The 16,232-nt window shown below is 41.0% G+C and overlaps 1 protein-coding gene across 9 annotated transcripts in view; it reads left to right on the top strand.

Moving 5' to 3' along the window:
* The window catches only part of lrch1 (leucine-rich repeats and calponin homology (CH) domain containing 1), a 96,351-nt gene that overhangs the window by 67,569 nt on the left and 12,550 nt on the right, over positions 1–16,232 (top strand). For 5 of the 9 annotated variants that reach the window (XM_019353092.2, XM_019353090.2, XM_025903610.1 and 2 more), the window contains 5 exons: positions 230–302; positions 1,770–1,892; positions 10,121–10,230; positions 11,653–11,790; positions 11,937–12,014. In XM_019353092.2, coding sequence (XP_019208637.1) covers positions 230–302; positions 1,770–1,892; positions 10,121–10,230; positions 11,653–11,790; positions 11,937–12,014 — 522 coding nt within the window. Of the gene's footprint in view, positions 1–229; positions 303–1,769; positions 1,893–6,031; positions 6,444–10,120; positions 10,231–11,652; positions 11,791–11,936; positions 12,015–16,232 lie in introns of those variants that run through there. The other 4 variants (XM_003449547.5, XM_005475270.4, XM_005475272.4 and 1 more) reach the window with 2 other exon arrangements.

Genomic DNA, 16,232 nt, shown 5'->3' with positions numbered 1-16,232 from the left:
GGAACTGAGTGGAGTGTTGTTCTGACTTCAATTTTAGGTCACTGAGCTCCTGTTAGTATGCACAGGTTCATCACAAGAGTGAATGTGTTTCTGTGTACTTTATCTCTCTCTGTGGAGTCATTGATAAGTCTGTGTCGTTGAAAACTGCACATGAAGGATAGGATCAAGAGTATCCAGCATTTTTTCATTGAATTGACTTTAATTTTTGTTTCCATTTCTGTTGTTGTAGCGAAATGACAGATCTCCAGTGAGCGGACCTCCATCCTTCTCCAGCCCACCCTTTGGACTGAAACCTCGTTCGGGTGAGTCAGCTAAGATAGTGGACCAGGTTAACTGGAGTACCAGATGTACAGGTTAACAAATTGGGTTTTTTTCTGAACAGAGTATACTTTCAGTTACCACACTGTAATGATTTAATGGCATTTACTATGCTGGTTGCTGAAAAAAAATGCACAGTCTGAGTGTATGATGAACACTTGATTTTGACATGAGCTCTGCTGCTCTAGTCATACAGTTTGTAGCTTATGTACTTTTAATTTAAGCTAAGCCTAGAGCTTAACATTCTAATTGATATAATCCATATTGGTTAAACACAAGTATAGGAAATTGTCTTTCTTTTCTTTTGCTTTATATGACTTTAAAAACCCTAAAAGCAAAACTTTCTACAGGTGGGTGAAAAAGCAAATGCATTTAATTATTTTTCTTCTAAGGCCCTAAAAGGGTGTCAGCTTTAATACACTGCTGGAAACATCATCATAATAATGTTGGTCCAGGATAAACATTAAAACTGACATTGTTTGAGCGTTCAGCTAATGCTTTGAAAAACTCTTACACTCAAACCAACATGTATACCTAAATGTGACTAACAGCAAACCTAATTTGGTAATATATTTATTATTTTGTATAATAACAACTTTGTACAACTTGAAATGCTTACCATTTGTTCCAAAATCTTATGCAGAGTCTTATACAAACTAAGGCATTTTTTCCCCAACATTGCAATGCTATGACATCATAACAGTGTGACTGGTCAGTTGCAATGTTGATCCTGGACAAACAATACTGAACAACACCAACACGGGCATATCAGATACACCGCTGGAAACCCTGAACTTAGTCCTTAGCTTAAAGCGAAGCAGCAGCAGTCATGTTGTGGCAGCTTGTGGCCCCTGCTCATCAGCTTTATTTGCAGAATGATAGAAAGCTTCTGCCCGTGCTTTATTATAGTTGGCAACCATCCAGCTTTTGTTTGCTGTTACCAGTGTGAAATGATGCTAACCGCTAATGAAGCTAACATGATGCTAACAGCATGTGAGAGTGATTTGTAATGTGAAATGCCACTAATCTTTATTTTGTTTTGTGCTGTTTTGTTTTGTGTCTTGTCATCTCATTCTATTTCTTTGCTTCACCTTTTTTACCTTTTTCTGATTTACTTGTTTCTTTTTTTTCTTTTTTTGGCACTTTCATTTCTCCTGCATGACCTTTGATGTTAAAAATCACATAAACACTCATTTAATCTGACCTGCCTGCATTTTTGAATCAATACCTGCTTCATTGATTCCTGAAAACTAATCCACACTTTCTCCTGGTGATTTTTGCTGTTTTTCGGGGTGTGTTTTTCGTGGAATGAACTTTGCCTTGCTGTACTTGGTTCACCTTGATGCCCACCTTACCACCACCACCTCCTCCAACTACCTTCCTTGCACTACACACACCCCCCACCTCCTGCGTCTCTGAACACTTCCCACTTCCCACCCGCCTGTTTGTAGCTCCACCCTCGCTGCCCTGCTCGCCCCCGCCTTCCTGTCTCGACCCCTCCCTCCTCCCACAGGCCTCGCCCCTCCATAGAGATACACCTCGTAGCCATGACGACGGAGGCAATCACAGCCGGGGTAGGTCCCGCTTTATCTGCTAATTGGCCAGATGACACACATCTGGGCTGAGCTGTCTGCTGACAAACCCTGGGTAGGGACCGTTTTCTCTTCAAAGCCAGAAAAGCCTGTCATTACTGGTCTTTAACTTTAAAGGTGGTCTTTAAATGTGTTTAAAAAAAAAAAACATTTTGAATTTAGTCTTTTGTCTGTTGTTTTTCTGTTCATTAGTCCACAACTTGTTTACCATCATATGTCATATTGTATCATTTTATTTAACACCAGCAGCACTCACAAAAAAGTGAGTGTATCAGAATTGGTTTTCAGAGTCATTGCTAAGACAGCTGTCATAGCCCCCCCGTCCTGAAAAGGATAAGCGGAAGAGGATTGCTAATTAATTAATTAACTAATTAATTAAGGTTATATCATTGGGAATTACTGATCTATACCAGGTTTAATTACAGAGTTCCAGGAACAGAGCCATTAAAAATGAAAAACCAACCTGATTTGAATTTGGGCGATCTCCTCTTGCAGGCACCTCCAGTGCACGTAAAGGAACCATTTCCAGCACAGTTGCTCTTGTTCTATCACTCCATGGAAACCCCATTATGACTATATAACTGTCAGCTCTGACTTCACCACAGCCTTCAAACTTTCACAGCCATGAGTGCACACATCAGCTTCTCTCCGTCTGACCAGCGTTGCTATAGTTTTGTATTTTTCATTAGCTTTTTCAATTTTATGTTTTCTTTCAGTTTAGTTTTGTTAGGGTCAGTTTTAGTTTGTAGTTTCAACAAGGCTTTATATTTGTCAGAATAACCATTACTGATACACATGTGAAGGACCTTTAATCCCAGTCATGACATGCTAACCATTCACATCCTGGTTGTGCTGACAAATAAGACTAAAACTAAAGGGAATTCCAGGATATGTTAGTATCTTTCTGTACTGTTTTTCTTTTCTAAGTTGTGATTTTTACATTTTTATATTTATTTCAAACCAAAATGTTTTCCCCATTGAGCTTTTAGTGCAATAATATAAGGGTGACCGTTTTAGCACACTGGAGGCTATCGAGGAGGTGCATCGCAGGTTGCAGAGAGATATTGAAAAACAGCGGCTGTGCTGTGGAAGCCATCCAGACATGAAGACGATGGTGTTGAATAAGAGATCGGGTATGGTTTTTTATTTTTGATGAAGGAAATCTCGGAACAGATTGTCCTCAATCTAGCTGTGATCCTTGATAATGCTCTGAGTCTTACGGTGTCCTTAGTGGCAGGATGGCTCTTGCCAGCAATGTTCTGGGCTGCCTCCACCACTCTCTGTAGCTGTTGGCATAGCAACTCTCATGCCAAACTGTGGGACTGTGTCCCCCCCTTCATGTTGCTTCCTGTAGTTCTCACTTCTCAGTCCAGTGTACCGGCTCAAATTTGGAGAAAAAAAAGTCTCAGCTATTTGGCAAATAACTGACAATATAATTATTAGTTTTAAACAAGTTTTTGATTTGTTCTTTCTCAAATATTTGTGTGGTCTAATAAATTTGTTGAGCAGAGTACCTCAAAAAAAGTATTTGCCTGTTGTACCTGCAGAAATATGTCACAAATAATTTTTATAATCTTTTATAATTAGCCTGAGTGGCTATTGTAAAAGAAAAAAGGAGGAAAGGAGCTGTGGCCTCCTTCAGTTTTCCTCCTCAGTTAAAGAACAAGCAGTAATGTCTGATGATGTGGTGTTGGGCTGGGGTCAGGGTTCTTTAATGTCGGCAGGCATCTGAACGTGCAGACATTTAAACTGCAAACACTGAGATTTAAGGGGAAGCTGAGTTTTTGGGGGTTTTTTTTGTTTTTTTAATCTTGGCGACAGCATTTTGGACAACTTTTTGACACAGAGAGTCTGAGTTTGTGTTCACCTGTGGTTTTAAGGAACTTTCTTGCCATCTCATCAAGCTGCGACTCACTGGCTCCTCTCGTTGGTGCGAATGGGGACTGCAGCGCAACGAGCTCCCTTTCCTTTGAAATTCTGTCACAGCTTTCTCTTCATTTCTCTCGTCCACTGCCACTGTGTGTTTCTTTGCCTCAGACCACATGTTAGGGTGTTTTAGATTAGCTGCTCTGCATGCACGCGCGCGTGCGTACGTACGTTTGTGTATCGAAGCAGCAGACTGTGATCAAAGACGAGCTTCACCGCACTCTGCTTTCATCTCCAGCTGTTCCCGTGTGTGTGTGGTGGCTGTGGACTAGCAGGCGCACGTGGTAGAAGTTAGAGCTGATGCCATGATTTGTGCGTGCGACTGCAGCTGGCTTGTGTAGAAGATCTAGAAGGTCTGAAATTTACATTTTTAAGAAAATAGCTATTGTAACAAACCAAGTGTTTTGTTGCTTCTATATAAGTGAGTGTGTTCTAATGACTGAGAATCATCAAATGCAGCTACTTGCTGATTCAAAGGAAAACCCCAGTGCCTTACAAGCTGGGGTCTAAAAGTCTGACACCTCTGGCCCCACGGTGCAGGAACCACATGTGATCCACAGGTGGCTAACCTGGGGGGAAATTTGCCCACATGAGAGAAATGTGAGATTACGCAATATGCACAACCCCGCAGTTCACTCACCCACTGTTTGACTGAACATGCATGTTTGCTGGACTGAGTTTGATCTGGCAGTGTTCTAAAGAGCTTCTTGTCAGGCATACATAGCTTCCCCAGTCTTCAAGTGCTTTCATAAATGCTGAATGAGGTTGATTTTTGTGGAGGAAAGTCCATGATGGTCAGGGCAGACTTTTTCAGTCTAACATAAATGTTTGTAGAAGTAGTCTGCATGCCTAGGTGTTCGATTCTCTATACCTGTGGCCATGGAAGTGATTGGAACACCTGAATTCAGTGGTTTGAATGGGTGAGTGTAAATTCTTGCACTATAGTGTATAATACAGTGTATCTTGGCAAAGCTGTCTGCTCTGCTGCAAATGCACTGAGCTGGGCACACTGAGTAAACCTGTTACTGGTGGACCTTACATCTTACTGAAGTTGTCCTTCTTGCACTTGAGCAAAATAAAAAAAACAATTATTATTAGTTTTTGTTAATGCATTAATACAAAGAATCCCAGCATTTGTTTTCACTTCTGTTCTCATACTTCACTCCAGAAGGAACACTTGTGTTTTGTGTCGGCTTTGTCGTGACACTGCCTGCATGTGTTGTGAGTTAAAATGTCTTAAGTCTAACCATCACACGGCTTGCAGCATCAGAGACCGTATTAGGAAAGTCTGATACTCACACACATACAATTGGAGATGTATGCGTGTGTCTGTGCATGTATGAAGTATCAATGAGTCTGGGTTTCATGTGCGTCTATTTCCGGTTCCTATATTTTAAGCGTCAGATAATGGTCCCTAAAGGGGTATCCTACTTCTACTGAAATAGAGTCCAAGATAGTAGATGGATCACAGCCGTGTCATACTTTGTTTATCTTCATCAGCACCAGTTTCAACTGTAGACCACAAAGTGTAGACATGTTTTGCCTGGTGTGACTTTAGGACAGGGTTCACACTTGGATTAACAGTCAAGTTTGGCTTGGTCATTTAGCTGTAATGTTTAAGGTTGGGTTAAAGGGGATGTGAAAATGCAGTGTGTCGAGGAAGGTGCTCACAGAGCTAGAAGTTATTTTTGTGCGGCCCAGAAGAGAGCTGCGTTTTAGTCGTTTGGTCCATAAAAGGCTCTGATATATTGCGGCAACTCTTAGCTGTGAGCTGTTCACACGCTCGCTGTAATAACTCCTGAATGTTCACAAATCTGTTACTAACCCTCAGAGACTCTTTAAACTTCACTTTCTCACCACTTTCAGTTTTTAAGTCTGACTCATTTTCATTTCACTCTTGTAACATTTTACATGTTCCACTTTTGTGCCCTCGCTATAAAAAAAACGCTTAGAGTGTACTGATACTGAACTTAAAAGTACAGTGATTCGGTCTGTTGATGCTAACTTTCACACTGTAAGCTATCTGACTCACGTCTTTGAGCTGCCGCGCTCTCAGTGTTTGCTGTTGTAAGGAGAGCATCATTAGTTATCTTTCAGTGGTTTCCTGAAACTCTTTTTGTAGCACGACATTTCTACACGAGCCCCTTATGTGTAAGCGTGATAAGATCGTGACTAATGGTCTGTAATGTGTTCAGGCCTCAGGGAGAATGACATCATGCTCCCATCGTCAGTGCGCCTGACCTCATTAGTGACCAATCATCACCTTGTGTGAGTGACTTCAAGTGCAGATGATACTTTGATACTTTGAATACTTGTGTTTTTAAACATGTGACTACTATCATTTTTAAAAACTATGTGCCAGTTTTAAAATTGGTTATGTAAACCATCAGAATCCAAAGTACTTTTGGATTACTTGATGGAATTTGCTGCAGGTTACACTAAAACATGTTTTGTTGCAAATTGTTTTTTTCTTCCTCTTTATACATATGGAAATGACTTCTGATCTCATTTACACTGACTGAGGCAAAATGGAAAAGTGTTGTATGGTCAGACAAATCAAAAGTGGAACTAAAGAGGAGAGGAACCATCCAACTTGTTATCAGCAGTCAGTTCACAGGTATGCATATCTGATGGTACGATAGCAGCGTCGATGTGGAACTGTATATACAGGTTTTAGAGCAGCACGTGCTCCCATCCAGACGACACCTGTGTCAGGAAAGTCCTCCATATTTCAGCAAGACAATGCTAAACTGGAAGTATTACAGCAGCGTGGCTTCATAGTAGAGGATCTTTCACCAATTACAATCTTTCCACACATTCTGAAATGTAAAATACAACAAAGAAGAAGCTCTTTAGCAGCTACAATCCTGTATCAGTCAGTTACTACATGTATGATGTAAATTGAGATGCTACAGTGTGGTAAACACAACTTTTTTGAGACCTGTTGCTGCCATCATATTCCAATTGAGCTAATATATTTTATTCTGTGTTATGCTATAAATAAAAGGATTTATGAGATTTGCATATATTTGCATTGTTTAAATTTACATTTTGTACAGCGCCCCATCTTCTTTGGAATCGGGTTTATGTAATCAAAGGTCGGGAGCATTTAATCAATTGTAATCAAAAAGGCAATCAGCCAGTCTTTCACAGTATACTAACCTGATTGGATTCCCTTCAGATTTGAACTGCTACTGTGTAACAGCCTGTTATATCACCTCCTGCTGTTTTTTAATCATTCAATCATCCAAAGTCAATTTTCATTGCTTTTTGTGTTTATCCTTGGAAAATGTGGTTACTTTTGCTTTTCAAGTCTTGTCTTGTCTTGTCAAGCCTGCGTGTGGCTTTTTCATCTCATTTTACTTTCATTATTGGAGAATTGGCCTCAGTTCTGCTGCCCAAGCCGAGGCCTGTAGTCCTGGAGGAGACAGCAGCTGGAGCTAAAGTGAGATCTAAGAGGAGGAAATATAAACTCTGTTCCCCCACAGTCATGGAGAATTTGAGGTCCTTGGGCAATAACATGGGCGTGCTTTGGTGAGCTGACGTTTCTACTGTACACTTTCACACTAGCTTCAGCCTGAACCAACACACTGTTTGGATCTCTCTATCAGCTGAATCAGAGAGCCTCCAGATCACATATGGTGAATGGTTATGGATAATAAATGGATCTCAACCACCTCTGCACCACTTAATGACAAGCACCGGAGCCGTGGACATTATGAAAGATGGCTGCAGCCACCATGATGAAAGATGTTCCACACTTAATCTTCTTCTTTGATTAATATTATTTATTTATTGCCTTTTATGTAAACACAGCCTGAGATACTCTGTCAGTATTGCTGCAGTTTGTAGTCCAAATTCTGCTTAGATTGAAGTGTTTAATTTTTTTATGTTACCGGTTACAAATAAGGAGGGTATTTGTAGTATTTGGAGGAAAACACCAACAAGCAGGACTTTGAAAGCCCCCCCATGAAAAAAAAACCTTCAGAGAAGAGGCACAGAAAAAAGATGCTACAGGCTCAGAATGTCCAGATGGCAGAGAGACAGAGAGATATTTAGAGAGAAGAGGAGGAAGATGATGAAGAGGAGGGAGTGTTGAGCAGCTTGTAGCATGACGTGACCCAGAATATAAACCAAGTGAGAGAAAACCGTTTGCCCTTCACCATATCCCCCTTCCCCTTCGTCTCAAACAGAGAGCTCAGGCCAACCAAATGATTTTTCACACTAAGACTGTATTCCATTGTCCTTTACTGGACCCCAGCTCCTCCACCTGCTGTTTCACCAGAGGAACTAGGCTCCAAGGTCCAGGTAGATTATTTTACCAACTCAAAAAAAACCCCGTCAACTTGATTGATGGGTTTAGTCAAAGAGCTTCATTCAGTTCCAGAGGAATGTCAGTGTTGACAGTGCAGAGTTGAAATGTGGGTAAAACTGTTGAAAACATTCACACCCTGAAGCCCTCTCATCTTCTCCTCCTCAAAACATGAGAAGACCCCCACTGAAAAGCCTGGAGCTCCCTCCTGTGGTCACTCAGTAGAACTGCACATTCACAGGCAGTGTTCAGCTTCATTCAGCTGTAAGAGGCTGATGTATGCCTGTGGAAAATAGGACAGTGAAGAGGTGAATGATTCAGAGTTTAGCGGTGTGCCTTTCATGTGTGTGGGTGTGTATTTTGGTTGTGTGTGTGTGTAGGAAGAGACCAAGCGTGTTTCACACTCTGTCCTCCTACACACTAAAAATAAAAGTGCATCTTGTCACCTGCTTTTCAAATCCGAGCTTCTCTTCACTTTCTGCTCCAGTTGTTGATATTATTTAAATTGAAGCTGTAACAGTCCACTCCCAGCAGCTGTTTTGATCTTTAATTTATGCTTTTAGTTGGTTTTTTTTCAGACAAAAGTAAAGCGACTCTGCAAATATTTACATATTTATTTTAATCTCCTCAAAAGAACGAAAGAGCCGCCATCTGTCTGTTTTTTTTTTTTGAGGGTATGATTGCAAACTAAAGATCTGGTATGTGGGAGTATTTTGTTTTATATATATAAGCAAAAGATTTATTTAGATGGCAGCAGAGAAGCTGGAGAGTAAATGTAACAAGGATGGCGTGGGGTGTTGATGGTGATTTGCTTTTTTGCTGAGAGGCAGCAGGACAGTAAGCGGACAAGAAACTTTAGAAGGACTGGTATCTGGGGCAGCAGCTGGGTGAGTCTGACTGAAGGGAACACATCCACCTGCCAGGCCCTCTAACACTCACTAATTAACACGTCTCTCATCTGTTTCATCTGTTTTTAGACACAAAAAGACTGTCTCGCTGCTTGAGCCTCAGCTCTGTAGGCCGGGCAACTATAGAACTATTACCTGATTAATAGATCAGCACATTAAAAATCTGAGTGCCTGGAAGGTTCTTGACTCTTTTCCAGGCCTTGAAAGACCACAGCACATGAGAGACACAGAGGATTTAACGTTTATTAATCAGTCTGTCTGGGCTTTTTTCCCCGCTGCAGGCTGTTTATTCGAGCCCTGATTCCTCCTCACATGACGGCTCCTGTGACAGAGCGGGAGCGAGCAGCATGCTGAGCTCTGACTGCACGAGTGCATGTGAATGCTGTGCTTGTGTAAACTTTCCACAGAACAGCTTTTTTTTCCCCTCCCGCGTCAGTTTGTGTCACACTGTCATTCTGGGATGTTTGTCTGCATCAGGCTGAAGCGCCGCTCGCACTAAAACACATCCGCTCCCTGAGCCACTGACACAGTGGAGGAACTGAAGTGCAGCACTGAGGCCCAGTATTTAAAAAATGAACATTACTTTTAACTTTGAGTCATGCAAAGCTACTGTAGTAGTCCTAGGATACAAATATGGAGGTTTTTTCCTTTTAATTGGCTGTTCCCTTTCCCAGGTTTTGACAGACTTTCTTTTCTCCGTCGGTGCTCCAAAGTCTTTGTGGATTTTGATCCTGCTGTGTGATTTAGTTAAAAGGAGTCTAAATTTGTGTTTTAAAGACTTGCTACTCCATTTTTAGTTTCAGTAGAATATTTAATATCTTGCAGTCTATCAGCTGCTTTAGAAGGTGTTTGCTCATTGTTTAAATGCACTGCTGGTATTTATTGTGGCCTATGAATATTAGATTTCCCGCCTCCAGTGGCAGCTTTTAAGTCTCTGCTCATCACAGCGAATCTCTCCTTCCTCAGACGTCTGCTGTCCTTGTTTTATCTCTAACTCGTACTAATTGTGTACTCCTGCAAATGCTTAATGTGTTATGTTCCATTTTCTTTTTTTGTTGCTGCAGTGTTCCTGCGGAGCCACAAGAGCCTGGAGTCTGTGGATCCTCAGTTCACCATGAGAAGAAAGATGGAGCAGCTGCGGGAGGAACTGGAGCTCATGGAGCAGCTGAGAGATGTGAGACGAGCTAATGTTCTTTTATTTTTTTATGTTATTTGAGTGGGGAGTGGATGGGAGTGTTATAGATCTGATATGAGCTTATGTCAAACGTATTCAGCCTGCATGACCGAGTTTAAGCAGGTTTTCACCCTGGTCAGACTAAATATCTGTCTCCATAAAAGACTTCATTGTATCTTAACCGAAATATGATCTGATGCAGATTTGGATCATAAACCCGGAGCTCCTCTTCTGATTTAAAATGTCTGGCGCCCTGCATTGAACCACAGGGTTTTGTTTTTTGTTTTGTTTTCTTAGCTCAGCATTTTATCAGCTCAATGAAATCTCACTGACTGAAAATTGCAAATATATATCTACAATATATCTGTTATATAATAATAATAATAATAATAATAATAATAATAATAATAATAATAATAATATTATTATTATTATTATTAATGGTAATAATATACAATTATATCTTTATATTTATGACAAGTGCATCAAATGACCTGGATGTCTTCTTTAGACATATATTTGTTTCTGTAAGCCAGAGGTGTCAAACATAAAATCAGGCACCAGGAACAGCCCGGAAAACACTTTGAATGAATGCATTGAATGGCTTTGGAAATTATGAAGGAGGGCATGAACTTTGGACTTTTAACTGTATTTTTAGTTTTACAACTTTTGCCACTGGTAAAGACCTCCCACATAGCCATTTATACTACACCAAAAGTAATAAAATGATAGATAAGCAAAAGTTCCTGTTTTCTTACTACCTACTGTAGATACATGACAGATGGGCAATGCGCTACCAGAACTTTCTCTGTAAAAGAGTTGCGCTTACAGAGCAGCAGCATGTCTTCGTGTAGAAAAACTGAAACATACTACTGAAATTGCGCTTGTTTTTGGCACTTTTGGTTTGGCCTCTTCGGATCAGAATGGGCTGTATGTGGCCTGCATGCAAGTGAAATGTATGTTGGAATGTGATGTAACCAACAGACTTAAGGATGGTTATAATTAGTTAACCTTTAAACTAAAGAAAACTTTAAAGGCTGCCAGCTGTCAGGAAAGTCCTGTTTTGTTTCTTTTTGGTTCGTTTTTTTTTTCTTTCATGTGAAGGAACTCAGAGCTAAACTAATCTCCCACTTGTGTTTTGCCACACTGAATGTAATGTGTTCAGATTTACTGTGACTCAGAGCTCTGCTATTTGGAGCGCAAAAGAAAACACTCAAACGTTCATTAACTGCATCTTTGAGCTTGACCCCATCAAAGCTACGGTTTTCGGGCAAATTCTGAATTTCAGTCATCTAAGTGAGTTTATGGAGGTTTGTTTTGGACGATATCATCAGGATGTCTGATTCTCTGTTTTCTCTCACTGTATAATACTGTGATCCAGTCCTTTTTACTCACACAAAGCCACTTGCATTGTTTGTTCAGAGCATCGAGAGCAGACTGAAGGTCGTCCTTCCTGAAGACCTTGGTTCGTCTCTGATGGACGGCGTCGTGCTCTGCCATCTGGCCAATCACATTCGCCCGCGCTCTGTCGCCAGCATCCACGTCCCCTCACCTGCAGTGGTACGTTTCACTGACAGTTGCAACCTTTGACCCTTAGCATAATCACTGGATGAGCGTTCAGTTTCCCATTATCCCCTTTAAAGTGTAAAAAATACAAAGTTGTGTTTCTAAGTGTAGCTCAGTAAGTTGTTATATTTGTCTTCCAGCCCAAACTCAGCATGGCCAAGTGTCGGAGGAATGTGGAGAACTTTCTGGATGCCTGTAGAAAAATAGGTGTACCAGAGGTAAGAAGTGCCTCTTTGTACATTAATAACACCTTTACTAGAAGCCATGGCCTCTCTGAACTGGGGGCTGATTTCAAGTTGCATGACTTCCAAAACTGACTTAAAGTATAATCAGTTATTACACACCCAGACTCTGAGTCTGTCTGACGCTGCAGTTATCAGGTAATACCATGATGGCTACCGTGCAGCCCCACTGCTGCTGAAGGACATTTTGTAAGTCTGTGCAGGGATTTAAACCAGCAACCTCCAACCTGAAAATGCCCCCAGTTCTTCAGAGAAACTCCCAACTGAGTCCATTTCAGCCTGATTCAGCGGGTTGTTGGCTTGTTGTTGATACAATAAGTCAAAAGAAATGTGAAAGTGTCCTGCACAAATCAGATCTCTTCAGTGTTAGGGCTATGATTTTACTTTAATGACACTCTAGCATTGGCACCTTCCATTTTCTTGTAATTTATGTCAGAATGTGAGGTGAAAACTACAATTAAAGATTTTTGCCGGACACTAAATTATAAACCAGACATGGAAGGAAAGCTGATGGTTCTGTGTGTCTAAAAGCAACTTTTTGCAATGTCATTCTTGAGCAATTAGAACTGATAACACAGTTGCAGTTTTTTGTTTTTTTTTTACCTTTGTGCCACTGAACAATAAGTAGAGCAGTCTGACACAGGTTGAACCCAAATCTTACGAAAAACTTTAAAACCACTCAGCTTTTTCCCACGGCTGGTTAAATATCCTTCCTGCCTCCTTTTTGTTCTCATGGCTGTCTAATGGGGTCGTTTAACTTCAACAATGCTGACTCATCATGTCATCGCTGCCTGCAGCTTACAGCTTCCTCCATCATGACAGGAGTCAATCAAAGTGGCAGCTCCAGTCTGGTGCAGAGCATGCTGGGCTGATTGTGTTTACTCCATGTGCGTGAACACACTTGTAGAAGTTCAGATTTGACTTTCCACCTCTGCACTGATTTAAGGAGTGTTGTTGTCCAGACTGAGAACATATGATGTTTCATGCAGGTTTTTGTTCATAGACCCTGTGTGATGGATTCTGATAATAAAAAATAATAATAACACAGATTTAAAGTGAAAGTTCAGCAGTGTGCACAGTGATTAGCTAGATGTTCAGATGGTTACCAATCTTTAAATGCACACTTGATGGACCTTTTTATAAAAATAAAGTCACTTGAAACTCGAAGACTTCCTTAAATGGAATTTAAGCCCTTTGAAAATAAAATAAAACTATAGTGAGAATGTAAAGAAACAACCACTATGAAGTGTGTCTGTGTGTCGTGTTGCAGAGATGTCTGCCGAGTCCATATCAGGCTGGAATAGGTTCCAGATACACTCTCGTGTAATATCACTTTGAACCACAAGATGGTGCGCAGACCCTTTAGTGCAGGGGTGGGCAACACCAGGCCTCGAGGGCTGGTGTCCTGCAGGTTTTAGATTTCACCCTTGGTCAACACACCTCGATTAAATGATTAGTTCATTACTAGGCCTCTGGAGAACTACAAGACATGTTGAGGAGGTAATTTAGCCATTTGAATCAGCTGTGTTGGATCAAGGACACATCTAAAAGCTGCAGGACACCGGCCCTCGAGGCCTGGAGTTGCCCACCCCTGCTTTAGTGGTATCGGCTCAATACCCCCTTGAGACATTCCAACATTTTTCAGGTTAGCCTTCAGCCTCGGTCAACAGTCTTTTTTCTAGTGACCAGATCGAAACTAGGTCACTAGAGAGAACTGTGTATTCCCTGACTGGTTTAGAAGTGGCTGCAGGCTGACATCAACTGCAAACAGGGTGCTCTGAAACCCTTGTGATTGCTTTGTTTGGTGGTCGATGGCTGCAGTTACCTGTAGATTGATGGAAGACACCAACCTGTCTGCCTTTTAGTCTTCAAATTCGAAACCAAAAACATTTGCCTTCACAGTAAGAGTTGTGCCTTACCTCTGCAACAGATGCATTTCAAAAGGTGTAGCTTTTATGTTACACTCTAGCAACCACTTGCCCACTGGTTGCCGAATACACATTCTTGTCTAGCAACCAGTGGATACCAGGGGGAATCACTAACTGGCCTCTACGCCTTTTAGAATGAGGCCTTAGCAACTGATTTCATGGCAACTGCCAGCAAACACTCAAGGAATACACATTTTTCCCTAGCAACTGAAAGCTGGGCAGATGGTCACTGACTGCTCTCTAGGTCTGTGACTGAGGTCTTAGTAACATGAAGTTACTAAGGTCAAATACCAAGAAGTCAACTTTCAAGACTACAACCTGTGGATAGCTACCCTAAAACCTTTTGGTAAAGTGCTGCCACCTTTTGGTGAAAGACTAAATTAAAGCCAGTAGCTGGTTAGCTTATGATAGCATAAAGACTGTACACAGATTAACTGATTTTTCTGAGGAAAAAAATCAGTTTGTCATTTTGACAGCTGTTTCGTATGCATTTTGGGTCTCCATAGGAAACATATTTTTGTGCTTTCATTTTTTATTCTAATTATGTGAAGTTGAGTTTTGACGCTCACGCTCTTCCTTAAATATTAAGGCAGATTATACCTTATTAGGTTGAAAATAGCTCAGCATTTGAAATGCCGCTGTCTCTCCATTGTCCTTTGTCACTCATGAACCAATCAAAATTGGGAGAGGGCAACATTTACAACATGTCAGCTGCAAATAATTGTAGAAGAGAAAACTTAGGCTCGCTTTTGCTAGATTTCTATAATTTTACATAACAATAAATGTTTGAAATGTGTGCTGTGGAAATGAGATCATGGACAGTGTCTGTGGACACCAACTATAATGCAACATTAGTCCAAAGACCTGGGTCATTACCAAGGTACTTATGTTTCCCAGCAGGCTGTGCAGAATTAAAGTCTACAGTCAGGAAAGAAAAGTGAACACAGAGGGGTGTACACCTGCTGTTACATCTCAGCACACCTATATTTCAAGACTACCTGACAGGTGGACTTTGTTACCACTATACTCATCCAGGCTGGCTGTTTCCGCTTGTTTCCAGTTTTTAGTCTGCAGCTTCATTCTGCAAAGCAAGATCAGTCTCAAGGAAAGCAAGAAAAACTACTCATTCTGCTTTTCTGCAACTGTAGAAACAGAAAAAGTATTCTTCATATTTAGAGAAAGACTGGCTTTAGAGGTAGAACGGCTACAGATCTAGAGTTGAGGTCACATTCACAGGCTCCGTTTGCCAGTTTAAGAGAAACAGGAGTACGGATTTGTAACACGGTGCTGCTCAAGGGTGCAGGTTATTTGGGGAAATGCAAATATTAGATTGTTTTTTCTGCAATCTAGCATTAAAGCAGAAAAGTAAACAGCAGCATGTGTGAGACATGTCAGGGTTAATTGGTCATTTTATTACACTTTTTGATTGGTAGCTTGATTTTTTTATTTAATGTTATGTTGACATCTGTGTGTTTGTTTTGGGTTTGTTTTTTTGCTCTCTTATCTGTTAGAAAATTAAAGTTCAAAGGTTTAACCTGCATTGACCTTTTGACCTCCATCTCTGCTTGCTGGCTGTTTTCTGGCCTCTGTGTTCGTTAGCCGCCGTTTAAGCTGCAGCCTGACTGTTTTACTAGCAACGCTTCTGCAAAGCTTCCCTGCGCTTACGTGCTAACAGCTTCTATGCTAACGCAGTGGCCTGCTGCACTGGCTCTCCCATTAGCCACCTCACCTCTTCATCACTGGACTGCTTACTGGGAGGACAAAGGGTTCTGCAGAGGTTTTGAGCCATCCTCTCAGTAAGCATCCCTCCTTCCCCTGCTTGCCTCACCACCAGCTCCTTCACTCTGTGACCTTTGACCTCTGTATCCATTGGTTAACTTTCTGCCTTTTCTCTTTTTTACTTTCCGGCTGGATCGCACCACGTATCCCTCCTCCTTTCCCTTGTCTTCTTCTCTTCATCAACTTTCTTGCTTTTTGTGGAGAATATTTAACCTTTTCCTCATTTCTCAAACTTCAATCCATTTTTTTTATCTATACACTTGTGTTTTCCTTCACTTGTTGCCTTTTTTCCTCCTCGTGTCTTTAACCTTTCCATCATATTCTCTCATTTGTTTCACCACACATTCCCTACATTCCATTTTATTGCCCTATATTTCTTTCTTCTCTGTCCTATTTCATCTTTCCCATCTTTGCTCCCTTCATTCCTTCTCTTCCAACTTCTCCCACTATTTTTCTTCCTTCCTCATTCACTTCCTCATTTCTTCCC

This window comes from Oreochromis niloticus, linkage group LG16, assembly GCF_001858045.2.
Source record: "Oreochromis niloticus isolate F11D_XX linkage group LG16, O_niloticus_UMD_NMBU, whole genome shotgun sequence".
NCBI lineage: Eukaryota > Metazoa > Chordata > Actinopteri > Cichliformes > Cichlidae > Oreochromis > Oreochromis niloticus.
Note: the sequence above shows the minus strand (reverse complement) of the source record. Positions and strands in the feature narration are given on the sequence as shown.